The sequence below is a fragment of the Moschus berezovskii genome, chromosome 15 (assembly GCF_049115385.1).
Source record: "Moschus berezovskii isolate FMDL1 chromosome 15, NW_MosBer_1.0, whole genome shotgun sequence".
Classification (NCBI taxonomy): domain Eukaryota; kingdom Metazoa; phylum Chordata; class Mammalia; order Artiodactyla; family Moschidae; genus Moschus; species Moschus berezovskii.
This window is the reverse complement of record NC_142474.1, coordinates 24,049,252-24,069,780: the sequence shown is the minus strand read 5'-3', so window position 1 is coordinate 24,069,780 and position 20,529 is coordinate 24,049,252. Positions and strand designations below refer to the sequence as shown.

The 20,529-nt window shown below is 50.0% G+C and overlaps 1 protein-coding gene across 6 annotated transcripts; it reads left to right on the top strand.

The window, feature by feature from the left end:
• Positions 1–2,316: 2,316 nt before the first annotated feature.
• On the top strand, positions 2,317–19,662 carry SLC52A3 (solute carrier family 52 member 3). 6 transcript variants are annotated; one of them, XM_055434734.2, is made up of 7 exons: positions 2,317–2,336; positions 2,488–2,690; positions 2,896–2,979; positions 13,393–14,004; positions 15,586–16,085; positions 17,789–17,912; positions 18,739–19,662. In XM_055434734.2, exons 4-7 carry the CDS (start codon positions 13,438–13,440, stop codon positions 18,949–18,951), a joined length of 1,404 nt encoding a protein of 467 aa, XP_055290709.2. In that variant the 5' UTR covers positions 2,317–2,336; positions 2,488–2,690; positions 2,896–2,979; positions 13,393–13,437; the 3' UTR covers positions 18,952–19,662. The 6 variants fall into 6 exon arrangements, with proteins under 6 accessions (XP_055290709.2, XP_055290718.2, XP_055290731.2 ...); XM_055434743.2 differs by lacking the exon at positions 2,488–2,690 and having other exon boundaries at positions 2,318–2,336; XM_055434769.2 differs by lacking the exon at positions 2,317–2,336 and having other exon boundaries at positions 2,349–2,731.
• Positions 19,663–20,529: the final 867 nt, after the last annotated feature.

The following is a 20,529-nucleotide window of genomic DNA, read 5'->3' as shown; positions in this document are numbered from 1 at the left end:
TTAGACACAGGTGTCAAGAAAATTTCTTTGGAGGAGGTAGTATTTGAGATTGGCTTTGAAATATGGATAGGATTGTGCCTGAAAAAGATGAGACAGAATTTTTTTTTTGTTTTGTTGTTGTTTGCTGCCCTACACGACTTGTAGGGCCTTAGTTCCCCAACCAGGGACTGAACCTGAGCCCTAAGCAGTGAAATAGAGTCCTAATTACTGGATCACCAGGGAATTCCCAGAAAGGATATTCTGATAGAAGGACAGTAGGGGAATGTTGGTGACTTAGATGTACCGTGACTATTCAGAGAACGGTGAGCAGTTCTGGTTGTAAGTAGCAAAGGCTACAGATAAGAAACAGCAAGTGATGGAGTTCTCATCACTTAGTGATGAGAGTGATGAGTTCTCCATCACTTAGTCCAGCTGAAAAAGGACATAAACATGAAGCCTGGTCCTCATTTGGTGAGCCACAAGGCAGTCTTTGAAGGTTGATAATAAAGATGTATTTTTAAATTAAAATTAAAAGTTACATGAAGAGCACCTGTGAGATGACTGAGTCACACCTAAGACAGAACTTGCAGGGAGTAAGGAGGGGCGATCACTGGGAAGGAGGACAGGCATTTCAGGCTCCTCCAGGGACCAAATTCTTGTGTCTCTGAAACCCAGAGTTGTGTTGAACACTTCCTGAGCACCTGCCAGCTGAGAGAAGGGTCCAGTCTCTTCCCCTGGGGTCTGCTCGCCTCCCACCCCAAGCAATTGCTGAATAAGGCAGAAAGCAAGCCAGAATTATTTGTAGAAGTCTTCACGCAGTGAGCAGTTACTAGGTGCCAGGCCCTGTGAGATTTATTTCGCACTGGGCCAGTTTGCTTCTGGGCTCGAATCCTGACTCTGCACTTACTGGCCTTGAGTGAGTCACTTAACCTCTTTGAGAATCAATTTCTCCATCTACAACATAGGGAGTAAAAGTACCCCCTGCTTCGGGTTACTGAAAGATTTAACTGGATGTGAACTATTACTAGGCTTTCCTGGTAGCTCAGTGGGTAAAGAATCTGCCTGCAATGCAGGAGACTCCAGTTCAATTCCTAGGTCAGGAAGATCCCCCAGAGAAGGGATAGACTACCCACTCCAGTATTCTTGGGCTTCAGGAAGGGATAGGCTACCCACTCCAGTATTCTTGGGCTTCCCTGGTGGGTCAGACGGTAAAAGAATCTGCCCACAATGCGGGAGACCTGGGTTCAGTCCCTGGGTTGGGAAGATTCTCCTGGAGGAGGGCATGGCAACCCACTCCAGTATTCTTGCCTGGAGAATCCCCATGGACAGAGGAGCCTGGCAGGCTACAATCCATGGGGTCACAAAGAGTTGGACATGACTGAGCGACTAAGCGCAGCACAGCACTCCTACTATTTATCAGAGTAGCATTTGTCAGTGGGCATCAGATCCCGGCTCGGCCAGACTCTTGACCTCTCTGGGCTTCTGTTGCCTTATCTGTAGAGGGAGAGTAGTCATATCTCCTTAAAAGCCTGTGGTGGAGATTAAACATATTAACCCATGTCAAGCTCAGGGCCCGGCACAGAGTCCTCTCAGCACACCCTAGCTGTTAGGACTTCTGTTCCACGAGGAGTACACTATTATTATCCCTACTTTCCAGGTGTCATCCTTAAGCACTGGTATTTGAACCAAGAATTTCTGCTTCAGGGAGTGCTATTCCCGCTTGTAGGGAATTTGTTGTTCAGTCAATCTCTCAGTCGTGTCCGACACTTTGCGACCCTATGGACTGCAGCACGCCGGGCTTCTCTGTTCTTCACCATCTTCTGGAGTTTGCCCAAGTTCATGTCCATTGAATCGATGATGCCATCCAACCACCTCATCCTCTGTCGCCCTCTTCTCCTCCTGCTTCAATCTTTCCCAGCATCAGGGTCTTTTCCAATAAGTCGGCTCTTCACATCAGGTGGCCAAAGTATTGGAGATTCAGATGCAGCATCAGTCCTTCCAAAGAAATTTCAGGGTTGATTTCCTCTAGTATTGACTGGTTTGATCTCCTTGCTGTCCAAGGGACTCTCAAAGAGTCTTCTCCAGCACCACAGTTGACCCTAAGGTGGGGCCAGAGCCAATGTTTGGGCAGGTCTTTTGTCTTCTGGGGTCAAAACTCTGGCTAATGTGAGCCTTTTATTATTAAATTGACTCATCAGAATTGGCTGCTGGGCAGGTTCCAAACACACAGTAGGCTCTTGGTGAGCCCCACCCACCATCCCCCGCCTTCCTCCCTCCTTGGGGCGGGGACAGGTTAATACTAACCCGGCTGCCTCTGGCCCCTCCCATGCAGAGCCGCCTGAGAACAGGAGCAGCAGGTAAGCCGGCAGAGTCGGGCAGGCAGCTCAGGTCTGCTAAGGGCAGAGCAGCAAGTACCAGGGGCTAGTCACTGGCAAGGATCACTGGGCACCGAGGTGGGGGCACCAGTCTGGGGACAGCGGGTGCCCCCGGCCTTTCTCCTAATTTCAGCTGCTGGCTCAGAGGCCAAGGGATAGGAGGGAAGAAGGGCCTCCTCCCCTGTTGGAGTTGGTCCGGTTGGAGTTGGGGCAACTTGAGCCGGCTGGTTGGACTCCAGACACCCCCCTCCCCAGGCCAAACGAGTGGGCCCCTGCAGACCTCTGCCCGGCTGCATCTCCACATCACTGGGACATCTAGACAGCTGCTCCTGCCAGGTGGGGGCCGGAGTCTCCCCTGCCTGGCACCGGGACCGGAGGTTGGGATGGGTACTGAGGGGAGGGAAACCCAGCCAAGGTCAGCCCTGTGGGAGGCTTGAAGCCCTTCCAGGCCTTGGGAGAGGGGTGAGGGAGGAAGGGAACTCATGGTCCACATTGGCTGGCTGCGCTCCCATTATCTTCTCGCTTCCTCCCTGGAGTAAAGCCCTAAAAGCCCGGGCATCTTTAGACCCTTTGGAGATACCAAGACGCAGAGAGCACGAGCAGCTGGCTTGACAACGCACAGCCGGTAAGCACAAGCCTGGCTGAGCAGGGGGCGGACGGGGCGCAAGCAAGCACTGCTTCCTCCCTGGGCCGCGTTCCCCCACGCCTGTGAGACAGGAATGCCGAGACGGGATGAGGCTCAGGGGAGCCGGTGGAGAGGACAAGTGAAGGCCTCTGGATGCACGTGGCCATGGGGCGCCAGGGTGGTGGCTGACCCGGGCCAGGCCTCCAGGACATGCATGGGCCTCTCCCCAGCCTCCACCTCCTGCTGGCTGCAGTCCTTCCTTTCGCCCTGCCTCTTTCTTTCTCTCTGCCTCCTTCTGCTTCTAGCTTTTGAGTCTTTCTTCCCCCCTGTGTCTCTTTTTCCCTCCACCTCTTCCTCTAGGGTTTCTTTTTTAACCATCTCTGTCTCCCTGTTCTGTTCATTCAACACCATCTCACTCCTGCCCGGACCACATCCTCACCCCTCTAGTCTTATTAGGAGTCTGGAACCTGGGGTAATATTGACTCAGACCCTTGTCTGGGTGAGGTGTGTGGCCAGTGCCCATGCTGTCAGCTGGCACTGTCCGAGCCGCCCTCGCTGACTTAACCCCCACGGCTGAAGCAGGCTCGGTTGGGGGACCTGGCCTTTTGCAAACTGGGTGGCCATCCGGACACTGGGAGAGAGGACAGGGCCAGGCTCGCATGGGAGAAAGCGGCAGATAAACACAGATAAACTCCCGTCCCTGAGCTGATGCCCGGTGAGGCCATTAAGAAGAAAGCAGAGAGCAGGTCAGTGCAAGCTTAGAGGCCTGGGCTCTGATGGTCAAGGCTGGACAAAGCCCTTCCTGCCAGTGGGGGAGGAGATGGACCAGCCCACACACTGATGGTGTGGTGGCCCCTCACCCTCACTCCCTTCACTCTCTTGGGCCCGGGACACAGCTTTTCATGCAAGAATCTGAAGGAAAGAGGCGTCCTTCTGGCTTCGCTGTCTGTTTGCCTACCTGCTGTAGGAGAATTTCAAGGGTCTCATTCAAAGCTTTAGGCTTCTGGTCTCCCACAGTCACCCACAGGCCTGGGAAACAGATGTGTTTGGAGTCTCTCCCCACTTCTCCAGCGCCTGGATCACATTTCTCTCCCTTTTCCAGCCCAAGTGCTTGGGGAGGCTGGAGGTGAGTGGAAAGGAATCCTGCTCAGCTTGGCCCCTGAAGCTGCTTTCTAACCCCCTCCCCTCCAGGGCCCTGCTCAGGCTGCTTGAGAGGGCTGGGTCCACAGATACACCTGGGCTCAAACCTCAGCTCCCAGATGGCCAGCTGTGTGCCCTCAGCAAATGACTTTCCCTCTCTGAGCCTCAGTTTCTTCACCTATTATATTAAATGGCGACAATTATCACGCTTATTCCAGGACTGTTGAGAGGATGTGATGGATAGCGTGTGTGAAGTGCTTCACACTGGCCTGGCGAGACAAGCAGTAAGAAATGCGGCCATTGCTGCAGTTGCTACTGTTGTCACTGTTTTTATCTTTTCCCCCTTGATAACTGCACCAGTTTTCTAAGGGGTTAACAGGTTTCATCCCTGATTCCACCCTGGTTTCCCATTACTCTCCTCACAACAGCCAGCATGATTCTGTTTAAAATGAAATTAGAGCTGGCCCAGCAGTAGAGATTTTTGACTCAGAGTAACCTCCAAACTCTTGCCTACAGGGCCCCACGTGACCTTGCCAGTTCCTCCCCATGGGAACTGCGATAGCTACACCGGCCTCCCTGCTGTTCTTTCTACACCAAGACCTGTTTCTGGCTGGGACAGGACAAGTGAAGCCCCACCCCAGGGCCTTTGCACTTGCTGTCCCCTCCCCGCACTGCTCCTTCCCCTGACATGGCTCAGTCCCAGGCTTCCTTCAGGTTCCCTCTGACAGCTGCCCTCCCCGACTGCCTGCTCCCCCGACAGCTCCTTCCCCCCACAGCCCTTATCACCAGCTGACTAGCTCCATGTTCCTACTTTGCTTAGTGACTGTTTCATCCCACACTTTCCTGAGAGCAGAGACTGTGTCCAGCACAGAGCAAGTATCCAGTGAATACCGGGTAAATGAGTGAACGAGAACTGCAAAGCCACTGTAAAACAGATAACAGAGACGTGCACTGTTAAACAGTGTCCCCAGCCCTCTTTGAGCCACTCCTGAGATCTCTGAAGCCACCCGGCCTCTGCATTGGCAGGTACCTCTGTCCAGGACATCCACCATCCACTGCCACTGATGCCTCCAGGAGCGCATGGCACTTAGTGTAGCTGGCTGGGAATAAGCCAAGGCAGGGGAGCCAAAAAGGAGATGCATCATGCTGGGCCATAACACCACTGTGACATTTTCCAAATAAAGAGAGACTTTCAGAACCAAATCACTTCCCTCAAACTATACAGCTGCAGTTGTAACTGCCTCAGGACCCAGAGAACTCATCTCTGTGGACCATGGGGATTGGGGCTCTCAGTGCATGGGACCCATTGCACGTAAATAAAATTCAGGCTCCTTACCTCCCCGGTCTGCCCTCTGCTCCCCATTAAGCCCACTGTTTCAGCCACACTGGCGTAGGCTCATGCCTGCCCCAGGACCTTTGCACAAGCTGTACCTTCTGTGTATATGTTCTTTGGAGTATTTTTATGAGTTTTTTAATTTAAAAAATATTTAAACATTTGATCCAGCTGAAATTGATTTTCTTTTGATGGGGCGGGGACTGGGTAAGAGATAAGAAAGAGACTCAGCTTTATTTATTTTTCCCAAATGACTACCCTATCTTATGTTCTTACTGGTTCTATGTAGGAAAACTACTTATTTGTAAATGTGTAACTGGCCAGCTTGCTGACCTCATGGTTTTATAGCTGTTCAGGTGATAAAAGGTAACCATCTTCTGCCAATTCCCCTCCTCCCTTTAATTATTTACTTATTCCTCCTTAATAAGCATACCACTTATTGCCTCCTCTATATCCTTGCTTATTTTATACCTTCTGCTGCTCTCAAGGCCTGAAACAGTGAGTCAAAACCCCACCACTTACTATTCTTCTGTCCATCTCTCCTAGCATGTCTGAGGCTTTTGGAGAAAGTTATTCAGAATACGGATATTCACTGCTGTTTTGACTCCATTATGAATCAGTCTTTATCAACATAAAATGACTCTGCGTCTCAGTCCACACTTCTGATTTTTGCCATCAGTTTCCATCGTGAGAGCTACCGCTCCCTCCCTCCACGTCTCTTGCTCTTTCCCTGCATTTTTTCTGGAAGACCTTCGCCCCACATTTGCTCCTAACCTGTTCCTTTTGGTATCTCTTTAAGGTGTGTCTCAACAACTCATTTCGTTTGATTTTGGTTTTTGATCAGTTCCTAACTGAGGCAGGACCTGAGTTTCTGAGTCAGGGCATTAATAGTAAATGAGATCAGTGTACTCATTAGTTTTTGCTCACCATCACTGGTCAGTGTACATTCTTAAACATACATCTCTGCCCAATTAGCCAGTGTTTTGCTATTTATAAGAAAAAAAAAAGTGGCTTAAACAATGTAGAAGCTTATTGATAACAACATTAAACAAGCAAAATGGTATGGGCGAATGCCTTCACTATTCACCTGAAACTATCAAAACATTGTTAATCAGCTATATCCCAATACAAAATAAAAGTTAAAAAACAAAACAAAACAAGCAAAATAGTCCATCAGGGGGCAAAGCAGGGTTGGTATGGCAGTTCTATGCTTGAAAGGGGGGTCTAGTCTCCGCCTAGCCCCAACGCCATCTCCCATTTGTGCAAAATGGCTGCTGGCATTCTGGTTACCACATCTAAGTTCCAGACAGCAGGATGAAGGAAGAATAAAAAAGCACATTCCCTTAGTCTCCATCTAGCCCAACGCCATCTCCCATTTGTGCAATCATGGCTGCTGGCATTCTGGTTATCACATCTAAATTCCAGGCAGCAGGAAGAAGGAGGAACAAAAGAGCACATTCCTTTTAAGGAGATTTTTTTCAAAATCTCTTCAGTTCAGTTCAGTTCAGTCGCTCAGTCTGTCCGACTCCTTGTGACCCATGAATCAGCACGCCAGGCCTCCCTGTCTATCACCCACCCCAGGAGTTCACTCAAACTCATGTCCATCGAGTTGGTGATGCCATCCAGCCATCTCATTCTCTGTCTTCCCCATCTCCTCCCACCTCCAATCCCTCCCAGCATCAGACTCTTTTCCAGTGAATCAACTCGTCGCATGAGGTGGCCAAAGTACTGGAGTCTCAGCTTTAGCATCAAAGTCTCTTACACCCTCATTAGTGTTACTGTTACTGTTAGTCGTTCAGTGGTGCCCAGCTCTTTGGGACCCCATGGACTGCAACCCAGCAGGCTCTTCTGTCCATGAGATTCTCCAGGCAAGAATACTGGACTGCAACCCAGCAGGCTCCTCTGTCCATGATATTCTCCAGGCAAGAATACTGGAGTGGGTTGCCATTTCCTTCTCCAGGGGATCTTCCCAACCCAGGGATCGAACCCGGGTCTCCTGCACTGCAGGCAGATTCTTTACCAACTGAGCTACAAGGGAAGCCCCTACAACCTCATTGGCCTGGTCTTAATTCAACAGCCATGTCCAGCTACAAAGGAAGCTGGAAAATGTAGTCCTTTAGCTTAGTGGCCATTTGTCCAAATAAAAATCTAGTCTTGGTAATAATAAAAGAAGGAAGAGTGGCTGGTGGGAAGCAGCTAGTAGCCTTGGCCTTGGAATATCAGTGTTCCATCTTTTCTTTCCTTCCAAAGTGTTTCACTCATCCTAGGCAGAACTCTACCTGAGCTGATGTGGGTCAGCTTTTTTTCAATGAGATTCTGCCTGCTTTATAACAAGTTCTGGTCTCAGGTGGGAGTGAGCAGCCAGCACCTATTTCTGGGTCTTCTTGGACAGTACAGTGAGCTGCCGAGAAGCTACAATGAACTGCTGGCTTTTGAAAGAGGTCTTTTTCCTCCTCCACTCCACTGATCCTCTGGGGCAAGACTGCCTCTGTTTTGCAGCCAGTGAGTTACCTGCCTTGGCCAGTGTAGGGTGGGAACCTTGCCTTTCCATCCAGCCCCAGCCACCGCTCCCTCCCCTCTACCTACAGCTCTTGCCTCTGCTTTGGCCCATGATGCATCTGGGTCCTGCCGCCCACCCACCTCTTCCTCACACTTTTCTCTGGGGATAGCCCCTGTGTCTTTTCTGCTTGCATCCCTCACAGCACTGGGCACAAAGCAGGTGACTAAAAATCCCTGCTTGTTGATTGTTTAGGGGGAAGTGATGACCAATTTCTGCCATCAGGAATGACGTGTATTGTGGTATCAGGAAGTGTTCAGGATAACTGTTTTTAAATGCAATTGCCACATTTTTTGAAATGGTAATCATGATCATTAACATGTATTGAGCACCTACGATGTATCAAGCATCATGTGAGCATTTTGCAAGTTTCATGGTCATAACAACTCTGATGTTGGTACTGGGAGCCTCCCATTTTGTGCAAGAGAAATCAGACACCAGAAGTTAAGCCAATTAGTGCAAGGTTGAAGCTGGGATTTGAGCCCAGACTTCTGCATCTAGACACTAGTGCAGAAAGAGCAGTAAGGTGGCTGGAATCAGTGACCTGAGTCCAGATCTGAGAGAGGCCCAAGGTTGGATCCCAGCCCACACCTTATCCCCTACTAGGATGGGATCCAGGGCAAGCCACATCTTGCTCTCAAAAATGAGGGCTAGGCTTGATCAGGGTTTGCTGTGTACCGGGCTTGGAGGGTCCCAGGTGGGTGCCCTAAGTTAAAGAGAGCCAAGGGTTGGGCTTCCTTGGTGGCTCAGATGATAAAGAGGGCCAAGGGTGATTGTTGCCATGTAGGCATGCTGACCTGGTGTTGTCTTCCAGAATATTCCAGAGAAGCCAGAAATCCTGAGTTTTGTATGCCAAATCCTTCCTGACTTGCAGACGTCAGTAACTAATTATTTACGACTCGCCCCACATCAAAATAATACATCTGCTGCTTGCCTGCAGCCAGTGAGTTACCAGTTCACAAACTGGAGCTAGGTCATCTGTAAAGGCTCTTCCACTACTGTCGGAATGCGAGATTCCATAGCAGCCCCTGCCCTCCAGGGCTTTCAGTCTCCCTGGCAAATGTCCCAGGACACACCCACTCCCGGAGAACCCTGAACGGAGGGGCCTGGGGCCTGGGGCTGGCAGCCAGTGGAGGTTTCCTGAGGGGCAGAGTCCTGCAGAAAGTTGAGATGCAGATGGGTGCGAAGATGGTGCCCCAGCCAGGCTAAGACAGAAGTGTGCCCTCTCCCTGTGGGTCCTCTGAGCACGCCCAGAGCCAGGGCTTGACCTGGGCTGTCAGTGGGGCCAGCTTGCTGGTGAGGAAACAGAGCTTTAGTGACTCGCCTAAGGCCCCCAGACAGGAGGTGGTGAAATGGGACTGAAAGCCGGTCTGGCTGCATTCCACCTCCCAGAGAGGACTGGGTTTCAGAGGAAGGGAGTCTGGGGTTGAAGAGTCAGCTGTAAGTAAGTATGGGAACCTGGAGAGGAACTTCCACCCCACAGGGGCTGCCCTGGCATGCTCTAGATGAGAGACAAGGAGTTAAAGGCTGACCCTGTGAGTTGAGCAGAACCGAGAGATCAGGGTCCTGGGGAGAGGTGGGTGGAGCCATCTGCTGCAGAGGACCCAGCCTCTGCATCACCAGCCTCCGGAGAGGCCCTTCACCCCCACAGACCCCACCCCACTCCCCATCTGTGAAAAGGATGTGATTGGACCTGTCAACATTTCTCTCCAAAATGGTACCTGTGCCAGCAGTGATTTCAGGCAGTACCTCCAGGGGAACTTTCTTTTTTCCTTTAGTAATTTTAATATTCATATGTTAATTTTCATGCAAATTAGAAAAAAATAATAACTATAACAGCAAACCCTTAGTGAGCGCTTTCTATGCGCCAGGTACTGTTAAGAGAACATATACTCCTTAATGTTGCATCTCATTACAAACCATGAGGTTGATTTACAGAGGGGGAAAATGAGGTAGAGGGAGGCAAACTCAGTCACCCCAAATCATTCAGTTAGCTAAGAGACAGACCTGGGTTCAAGTTCAGGCAGCTACCTCCAGTCACTCACTCTAATCTGTGAACAAAGAATGTTTCCTGACATCCCAGCTCTATAAGGATTAAGTTGGAACCCACAGCAGTTGACTGTCAGTGCTTCCTGAGGGGAATTGAGGATGGAAAAGCATTCAGCATGAAGCATTCTGTTCCAGATATACAGGCCCCAGACAGTTAAGATGCAAACCAAAGGAATAATTCCAGTAACCCAGACATCCTGTATCTTCCCTTACACTGAAAAGCACTAAAATCATTAACCTGAGCTAGCTGAGTTTGTGTCTGTGTATGTGGCTGTGTGACTGGCATTAATCTTTTACCTAGACTTATATATCGGAGAAGGCAATGGCACCCCACTCCAGTACTCTTGTCTGGAGAATCCCATGGACGGAGGAGCCTGGTAGGCTGAAGTCCATGGGGTCGCTAAGAGTTGGACACGACTGAGCGACTTCACTTTCACTTTTCACTTTCATGCATTGGAGAAGGAAATGGCAGCCCACTCCAGTGTTCTTGCCTGGAGAATCCCAGGGACGGGGGAGTGTGGTGGGCTGCCGTCTATGGGGTTGCACAGAGTCAGACATGACTGATGCGACTTAGCAGCAGCAGACTTATATATGACCACATATAACTCCCAACAACAATTTCATATGTATCCTGGCTCCTCCCTTACCTCTTTGGAGCAGTTCCTCAGACCTCAGAGGCTGTCTCCCAGGCTACAATCCTCACATTGCTATTGTTCAGTCGCTCAGTCGTTCCGATTCTGTGACTCCATGGACTGCAGCATGCCAGGCTTCCCAGTCCTTCACCATCTCCCAGAGTTTGCTCAAATTCAAGTCCATTGAGTCATTGATGCCATTTAGCAATCTCATCCTCTGTCGCCCCTTTTCCTCCTGCCTTCAGTCTTTCCTAGCATCAGGGTCTTTTCCAATGAGTTAGCTTTTTGCATCAGGCGGCCAAAGTACTGGAGCTTCAGCTTAGCATCAGTCCTTCTAATGAATATTCAGGACTGATTTCCTTTAAGATTGACTGGTTTAATCTCCTTGCTGTCCAAGGGACTCTCAAGAGTCTTCTCCAACACCACAATTCGAAAGCATCAATTGTTCGGTGTTCAGCCTCCTTTATGGTCCAACTCTAATATGCATACATGACTACTGGAAAACCATAGCTTTGACTAGATGGACCTTTGCTGGCAAAATGGTATCTCTGCTTTTTAATATGCTGTCCACGTTGGTCATAGCTTTCCTTCATAGGGTCCCTGAATAAGCTGAAACTCACTGCTCTTATGTTGTGAGATGCTGATTTCTTTTTCTGGTGACAAACCCTCCCCAATGTTTTCTCGCAGACTGGGGGTAACAGCACAGGTGGTGTGACACAGGTTATTGGGAAGGTAATAAAATGGGATAGGCTACCCACTCCAGTATTCTTGGGCTTCCCTAGTGGCTCAGTTGGTGAAGAATCTGCCTACAATGCAGGAGACCTGGGTTCGATCCCTGGGTTGGGAAGATCCCCTGGAGAAGGGAACAGCTACCCACTCCAGTTTTCTGGCCTGGAGAATCCCATGAACTGTATAGTCCATGGGGTTGCAAAGAGTCAGACACAACTGAGCGACTTTCGCTTCACTTCACTTAAACAGATCACAGCATGGCTCTAGAAGGCTACAGTCAGGTGGTCTCCAAGGGCCTGTCCAGAGATGGAGCTCTATAATTTGAGAAGAAGAGCTCCAAACTGGAATTTTATATCAGATAACCATATTTTTGTAACAGACAGTGTGCTGTGTTTACGTGGTTCACAAATCAAAATTATATCAAAAGATCTACACTGAGATGCTGCAAACATCCCAGCAGTTTCTACGTGTCCTTCAAAGTTTGCTTTGTGCAAATACAAAGAGAACATATTCTTCCTCCCCTTCCCCTAAGTCCAAAAGACCATACACTGTCCACCTACCTTGACGTTGTTCACTTAGCAACTCAGCCTTGAGGCCTGTCACCATCCATCTGCCGGTGAGCTCTCCCACCTCCCTCTCTCTCTAACAGGTGCATGCTATTCCAACAGGCCATCATCCCTTCCACTAGCCCCTCTTCTGTGAATGGCACAAAGGTTTTCTCTTATGTTTCTCTGTTATCAATAAGACTGCAAGAAACAGTAACCTTGTGTATAACTCATGGCTTTGGAAATGAGTTATTTCACAGTGAGAAATGGAGTCATAGTTGATTGACGTTTCCCATAGTGAATGAAGGGGACATAACCGATGTCGACTTCTCTACTGGGTCTTTTTGTTCTTAATCTGTAAAAACTCTTGACATATTAGGAAGATGAACATTTTGTCTGTGCTTTACATTGCAGTATTTTCCCCCAGGATATCATCTGTCTTTTGATCTTCTTGTTGGTATTTTTTTGTCATTTTTTGCAGAGGCTGTTTTATTTGCTTGCTTTTGTATGTTCTAATATTTATGGAGAAGGAAACGGTAACCCACTCCAGTATTCTTGCCTGGAGAATCCCATGGACGGAGAAGCCTGGTAGGCTATAGTCCACGGGGTCTCAAAGAGTCGGACACGACTGAGCAACGGAACGGAACGGAATATTTATGCAGTAGAATGTATTTTGTAGACACGCGTTCTGGGAAACAAACTCACTCAGAAGGACAATGCAGATAGTGGAGTGCAGTTTATTACACCGGCGGGCCCAAGGCAGAGTCTCCTCTTAGCCAAGGACCCCAATCAGTTTTTGTGAGAACCTTATATACCCTAAGTGTACGTGCCCAAACCCACGTCCCCAAATTCTCTGAAACTAGTCTGAACAAAGGAAAAGAAAGATACAATCAAAGCTAACCCGTGATTCATATGCCTTAGGCCTAGGTAGTTAACAGTGGACAATTATCAATAGGCCTATGGTCATACCCCAATAAGCATAATAGAATTTATGATTCTATTTGGTTACACAAACAATTAGGGTATTCTTTTAGGTGAGGGAGAGTCTAGAAACGAGCTCTGGGGCTCTTCCATCCAGGGGAGTCTGGTTTTCCAGTTGGTTTGTCGTTTCCATAGATACTGGGCATATAGCTCAAAGTCCACAGTCTGGCCCAAGATGAAGTCCTGCTTTCAAGATGGAGCCTGTTCTGTCTGTTTCCTCTTTTAGTACCAAATTTTTCTTTTGTGGACTCTGGATTTAGGAGTCATGATTAGGAAAGCTTTCCCTGCTGAAAGGTTAGTTATAAAGGGATTTGTCCATGTTTTCTGCTAATAAAAAGCCAACGTGTTCATGGAGAGGGGAATACTAAGAGAAAACCCTGGGCCCAGAAGCACAGTCTTTTGCTGACATCGCTCACCTGATATTCTTCTCTAACAAATGCATTGCAGGCTGATCTGGGGAGGGAGCTGCCTCCGGCCAGGACAGACGTCACCATGGCCTTCCTGATACACCTGCTGGTCTGCACGTTCGGAATGGGCTCCTGGGTGGCCATCAACGGGCTTTGGGTGGAGCTGCCCCTGCTGGTGACAGAGCTACCGGAGGGCTGGTATCTGCCCTCCTACCTCACAGTGATCATCCAGCTGGCCAACATTGGCCCCTTGCTGGTCACCCTGCTCCATCACTTCCGGCCTGGCTGCCTCTCTGAGGTGGCCGTTGTCTTCACCGTACTGGGGGTCGGCACCATCGCCTGCACCCTCTTCGCCTTCCTCTGGAACGTCACTTCCTGGGTGCTGGGTAGCCGCCACAGCATCGCCTTCCTAGTCCTCACCTTCTTCCTGGCCCTGGTGGACTGCACCTCCTCTGTCACCTTCCTGCCCTTCATGAGCAGGCTGCCCACCTACTACCTCACCACCCTCTTTGTGGGCGAAGGACTCAGCGGCCTCCTGCCCGCACTGGTGGCTCTTGCCCAGGGCTCGGGTCTCAGCACCTGCGTCAACGTCACGGAGATATCAGCCACCACCCTGAGCCCCGAGACCACCAGGAACGTGGACAGCCCACAGGTACCTGGCATCTCTCAGGGTCGTTGCAGCTCTGTCCTTGGTCACAAGCAAAATCTTACCAAGGGCTGGTGTTTCCTAGATGTTGGGTGCTGTCTTGACCCGACAGCACTCGATCACCTGGGGGCTCTGCTGAGATACATGTATATCTAGGGTGGGGCTCCTCTGAAATCCTTGCAGTGGGTCTGTTTTGAAATCTGGAGTTTCAGATCGTAGAACACACTTACCCCACGTCTAAGACAGGGCCTGCGACACGGCAATGGGCACAGTGATCCCCACAGCCCGGGGCATTCATGCCCCATAGGCAGATGAGGGCTATAAATAGCTTCAGATCCAGTTCAAATGTTGCTGTCAACGAAGTCACGAAAACATTCTAACTTTCAGAGCCTTTTGGATTTTAGAGTTGCAGATAAGGGATTGTGAACCTGTCTTTATTGAAAATTCCCCAGGTGCCACTAATGTACAACCAAGGCTGAGAACCACAGACTTTAGACGTTGATAAACGTTTAGAAGTTACCCCACATGTTTACAGCATCAAACTTTCTCACTAGATATGGGACAATATATACGTCTGATATTATCCAAACCACAGCAGTGCAACAATGGTTGCAAACCAGTGGCCTGGGCTGCCATGACAGGCAAAAAAAATTTTTTTTGAGAGTTTGAATTAGTTAATAACATTCAAATGTTTTGAAATTTCACATAAATCTAGATGCATGATATCTCTTGAAAACAGTTGCCACAGGGCGCCTTTGGGTAGGTCTGTTCTTCTGTCTCAAGCCAGCCCCATCTCTGAATATGCATATTTTCGGTTGCCAGCCCCGGAGGGCATTGAGTGGGTGGAGCTGTAGCTTCTGTCCTGACACCTCCGTGCTCTGTAAAGTGGGGACAGCACTGGCACTGTCAGAAGACACACACAAGCTGATACAGACCCAATGCTGCTGCCCAGTGAGTCAGTGTGAGCATATATTATCCTCACCATAGTAGCTGTGCGTATATTATCCATCACTTACATAATAATGATAATGCCTAGTATTTATTGTATACACACAGACCTCGGAGACAATTGCAGATTTGGTTCCAGACCACCACAATAAAGCAGATATCTCAATAAAAAAGTCACACAAATTTTTTGTGTGCCTATAAAAGTTACGTTTACGCTATATGTCGTCTCTTAAGTGTATAATAGCACTGTGTCTAAAAAAACAATGTACATACCAAAATTTTAAAGTATTTTATCACTAAAAAAGTGCTAACCATCTAGGAATTTCCTGGTGATCCAGAGCTTAGAACTCAGCTTCCACTTTAGGAAATCTGGGTTCAATCCCTGGTTAGGCAATGAAGAGCCCACAAGCTGTGTGGGGCAGCCAAAAAAAAATGTCAACTATCATCTGAGCCTTCAGTGAGTGATAATCTTTTTGGTAGTGGAGGGCTTGAAATAATTCAAGAATTACCAAAATGTGACCCAGAGGCAGGAAGTGAGTGAGCAAATACTGTTGGAAAAGCACCAATAGACTTGCTCGACACAGGGTTGCCACAAACCTGCAGTTTTGATCTGACTGGCCCTTGTTTTGTCTTTCCCAGGGAGCCAGCAGCACTTTGGTGTCTGAGCTCGCTGGGACAGCTCCCTCCGTGACCCACCTGGAAAGCCGTTACCTGCCCGCCAACTTCTCGCCCTTGGTCTTCTTCCTCCTGCTCTCCTTCATGATGGCCTGCTGCTTCGTCGCCTTCTTTTTCCTCCAGCGTCAACCCAAGCGCTGGGAAGCCTCCGTAGAGGACCTCCTCACCTCTCAGGTCACCCTCTACTCCATCCGGCCGCAGGAAGGGAAGGACCCGGGTCCCTCAGAGGACAGCGGCAAGGCCCAGGACCCTCTGGAGGAGAAGACGGCCCCCCAGCACCCGGCCCGCCTGACTTTCATCTACCTCCTGGTGGCCTTTATGAGCGCGCTCACCAACGGCGTGCTGCCCTCGGTGCAGACCTACTCCTGCCTGTCCTACGGGCCTGTGGCCTACCACCTGTCTGCCACCCTCAGCTCCATGGCCAACCCGCTCGCCTGCTTCCTCTCCGTTTTTCTGCCTAACAGGTCTGCCCTCACCTGGTCCTGGAGAGCTCGGGTTGGGGGTGCACTTCGTGTCAGAACCCAGAATCCACCGCGCTTACCTATCAGGCTGGAGGTGGGATGGTTAAGAACACGGTGTCTGGGGCTCAGCTGCCTGGGTTCAAGTCCTGGCTCTGCCCTTTGCTAGCTCTGTGATAATGGATACCTCTCTGTGCCTCAGGAATCTAATCTGGAAAATGGGGAGAATAATAGCTCTTCTCAGGTTGCTGGGGGCTAATTTTGTAAAGCTTTTAGAGCAATGAATGCCCGGCGCACGCCAGGTCTGCATTCACCACCACTGGCCCATGAAGAGAAACAGGCAGGCAGGAAGACAGGCTCCTACTTACAAATAGAAACCCTGAGGCTCAGAGAACGTGTTTGCTCTGGTCTAAGTCCCAGGATTTGAGTTCTGCCCTCCTGCCTCCGGCCCACGCTGGCCCTCTTACAGCTGTAATTCTAGAAGAATGGCTGGGCAAATTGATAAAACGCAAATTGAGTCAGCCTAGATCGAGGCCTGGGGTTTCAAATTTTACTAAGCAACCTAAGTGGTTCCGATGCAGGAGCTTCAGACCCCCACAGGAGAAACACCCACCTTGGGGTCATGAAATTTTAGGTGCCCCTTGCCTCCCACCTGCTCCTCTGCCCTGCCTGTCCTTACTGCCTCTCAGCCCTGCCCATCCCCACCTCCCCTAGTCCTCCCCACCCCACCCCCACCCCCTGCCGGGGAAGGGAGAGATCATGAGGATGGGAGAGCTAGACTGATGTCAGTCTCCAGAAAGCTGAGTTTTCTCCCTTGGGTTTGAAAACTGTGGAGCAAAGCTGGAGATCTCTGAGGGAACAGACCAGAGGCTGCAGATCTGTGGACTCTGAGATGCCCAGAATGTTAGAAATATAGAATCTGAGAGTCCCAGAATCCAAGAATCCTGGGACAGAAAGTGTCCTTAGAGGTAGGCAGCCTTCCACTCTAATCTGTCAGTGTGGTTGGGGAGATCCCAGGGAAAAGGCTCAAATGAAGGATGGTGTCCTCAGTGGTCAGACCGAGGGCTACATGGAAGGCCACCAATGCCTCTGAGCTGGCTACCAGGGCCCCCAGATCATGCAAATCTCACCTTGTGGACCAGGGAGCAGAGGCTGGAGGAAGGAAGGGTCACCCGAGGTTGCACAGCACACCCTACAGTCACAGTGCCATGATCCAAGCCTGCCATTCATCTGCCCAGCTTCCTGCAGTGGGTGGGAGGTGTTGCAGAAGGAAATAGCAACAGATGGTATCAGGTAGGCCCACAACCAGGGCCAGGCCCTACACACTCTGCTCCCCTGCATTCTCCCAGCCACATAAGACTCATTTCACAGGTGAAGAAACTGAGGCTTAGGGCCCAGTCTTGCAGGAGGAACTGGGACTTGAACCAGGCTTGTGTAGCCCTAGAATCTGTTCTGTTACTCCCACTGGGATGTTGGGCTCTGCTGTTAATACTCAGGATGACTTGTGCCAGTCTTGACCTCAGGAACCTCACTGATACACTTGAACTGGGTAGCCTGGAAGTTTCCACATGGGTCTAACCTCTAAACCTGGAGAAGCTGACCACTCCATGTGGCCCCCTGGAGCTCGGGCTGGATGGGGGAGTAGGGGCAAATGTTCAGGCTTCTCACCTCCTCCAATCACGCCCCACCACCCCCCAACTCTGTCCTAGGTCTCTGCCATTCCTGGGCGTCCTTGCAGTGCTTGGGACCAGCTTCGGAGCCTACAACATGGCCATGGCTGTGATGAGCCCCTGCCCCCTCATGCAGGGCCACTGGGGCGGAGAAGTCCTCATCGTGAGTGTCTGGACTGTGGCGCTATCCCCCTCCCAACCCTACCTAGCCAAGACCTAGGAGACCCAGAGTATAGCTCCTTCTGTTGACCAAGTGCTTTGTGGTTACTTGCTCAGGAAGCCCAAGGTGGGTGTGGGGAGGAGGAGGGATGCTCTCATTGGGGAATAGAGGCTTCAGGTTAGCTGGCTGGTCCAAGGTGACAGTTCAGACTCTCCCATGAATGCCACATTCTCCACTATGTGTATGTCAGCAGTAGCCTTCTCCCAGTTGCCCCTGACTTGATCATGCTGTGCTGTGCTTAGTGTGCTGGGGCTCAGCTGTGTCTGACTCTTTGTGACTCCATGGACTGTAGCACGCCAGGCTTCCCTGTCCATGGGAATTCTTCAGGCAACTTTGAGTTGCCACGCCCTCCTCCAGGGGATCTTCCCAACCCCAAGATCAAACCCAGGCCTCCCATGTTTCAGGTGGATTCTTTTACTGTCTGACCCACCAGGGAAGCCCAAGAATACTGGAGTGGTTAGCCTATCCCTTCTCTAAGGGATCTTCCCTACCCAGGAATCGAACTGGATTCTCTTGCATTGCAGGTGGATTCTTTACCAGCTGAGCTACCAGGGAAGTCCTGACTTGATCATGGGGGACAGAAAGCCATTGGGTTCTCCTTTATCCTTGGGGAGGTCAACTCAGGGGGCCCCATTAGCTCTCCTTGAACTTAGAGGCTATTCCATGGGGTTCTCTTAGCCATGTTAGGTCACCCTAGAAGCGCCCTTTGCCCCTGGGGTTCACCCTAAAGTCACCTTCACTCAGCATCTCTCCCAACCTGTCTCTGCAGGTGGTTTCTTGGGTGCTGTTCACTGGCTGTCTGAGCTACGTCAAGGTGATGCTGGGTGTGATACTGCGCGACCACAGCCGCAGCGCCCTCTTGTGGTGCGGGGCGACGGTGCAGCTGGGCTCGCTCCTGGGAGCGGTTGTCATGTTCCCGCTGGTCAACGTGTTGAGGCTCTTCTCATCCGCTGACTTCTGCAACCTGCAGTGCTCCGCCTAAACCAGCTGAAGGGACGTGATCCGTCATAAGGCCCCGCCCTCATTACTAACTCCTGAAAACTGGGACACCTCGAGGCAAGGTGTGTGCCCAAGGTCACAGAGCCAGTGTTAGAGAGCAGGGAGGCAGAGCCTGAGTACTTTCGTGGACAACACAGACTCCTCTCAGGAAAGGTGGGGAATGGCACGGGCCTCCCAGGGGACGTGGAAATACAAAGCACAGCCCACCCCAACTCTGTCACAGTGCCTGCAATTCTAGCTTCTCAGATCTCGTTTTAGCTCTTGAGAGATGACTGTGAGAAATGAACTATTTTCTGCCATATCAATAAACAAAGGATATCATAGCCACCAGCCATTGCAGGTGTCCGACTTGAGCCAGTGAGCCCTGAGGAAACTCAGGGTATGAAAACACAGGATACTGGCCCCAGATAGCTGAGGTGCATATCAGAGGGATGACTTCAGTGAGCCCAGACTCTTGCTAAATACATAGAAAAGTGCTGAATTGCTTAACTTGCAGTTTCTGGTTTTCTTCCATTAACAGTAATCTATTGATGCTTTCACTACCTGCCCTTTGTGGCAAAACTCCTATATCCTAGCTCCTCCCCTAACCTCCTCGGAGCAGTTCTCTCAGGGTTACTTGAGGTGCTGCCTCTCAGACTTGAAGTCCTAAAAATTCCTGCTGAATAAAACATAACTCTTTAACTTTTAGATTATGAATGTTTTTTATGTCGACAATGGTTCTGCAGCACCCAGCTGGATGGTGTTAGAAGGGGAACAGCTGGGAGGGTGAGCCACCTGTTATAAGCCATGTGACCTTGGGAAAGTCACTTGATTGCTATGTGCCTCTGTTTCCTCTTCCACAAAATGGGAATTATTAGCACCTATGTCATAGGTTTGGCACAGGGATAAAAGGGAGAAGCACCCAGCATGTCCTGATCTGATGACCAAGAGTAATAACAGGAGTGACAATCAACAAAGCCTAGAAGTGGCTGGAGGGGTTGAGAGATGTTCCCTTCTCCATATCCTTTCCACCCCTGTTCTCACAGAGAAGCTTCTAGAAGAGAGATGGCTAATGGTGGACTCTCAGGCATCTTGGTGTCCCAGTATGGAGGATCATTGTACCCCATGTACCCCTTCTTGTTACCCCGGCTGACCCAGGAAGTCTTGCTCCTTGGAGAGTAAGAGGCAGAAGGAGAGGATTGGGGTGGAGGGGCCACAGCAAGACTCTGAACATGAGTTCCCCAACCCTATTCACTGGCTGACTCTGAACAGGGAGGCAGTCCTCTGAACTGGAGGAAGGAGGAGAATGGGGAGCAGTGTGTTAGCTACCTGATAGTTTGGGGGCTTTATCTTTTTAAAAAAATAAATAAGATATTGCTTGTTTTTACACTAAGGTCATCCTTCCAGAGAAAGTTCAACATGAATGCCAAAAAAATGTTTCAATATAATCAGCTTTCAGTTGGTTCTAAAGTGAAGGCTGAGCTCAGAAATAAACAGAATCAAGGGCTTAGAGAAGGTCTGATCCTGGGGCTTCTTTTCTTCACAGGTTTGTTTTGTTTGCTTCCCACCACCCCTCCTTTTT

Excerpts from the sequence above, each read along its gene's own strand:
- SLC52A3 (XM_055434734.2), top strand. The coding sequence starts at position 13,438 with ATGGCCTTCCTGATACACCTGCTGGTCTGCACGTTCGGAATGGGCTCC. Across the intron at positions 14,005-15,585 it reads GGAACGTGGACAGCCCACAG|GGAGCCAGCAGCACTTTGGT; the intron begins GTACCTGGCATC and ends TGTCTTTCCCAG. Across the intron at positions 17,913-18,738 it reads GGGGCGGAGAAGTCCTCATC|GTGGTTTCTTGGGTGCTGTT; the intron begins GTGAGTGTCTGG and ends CTGTCTCTGCAG.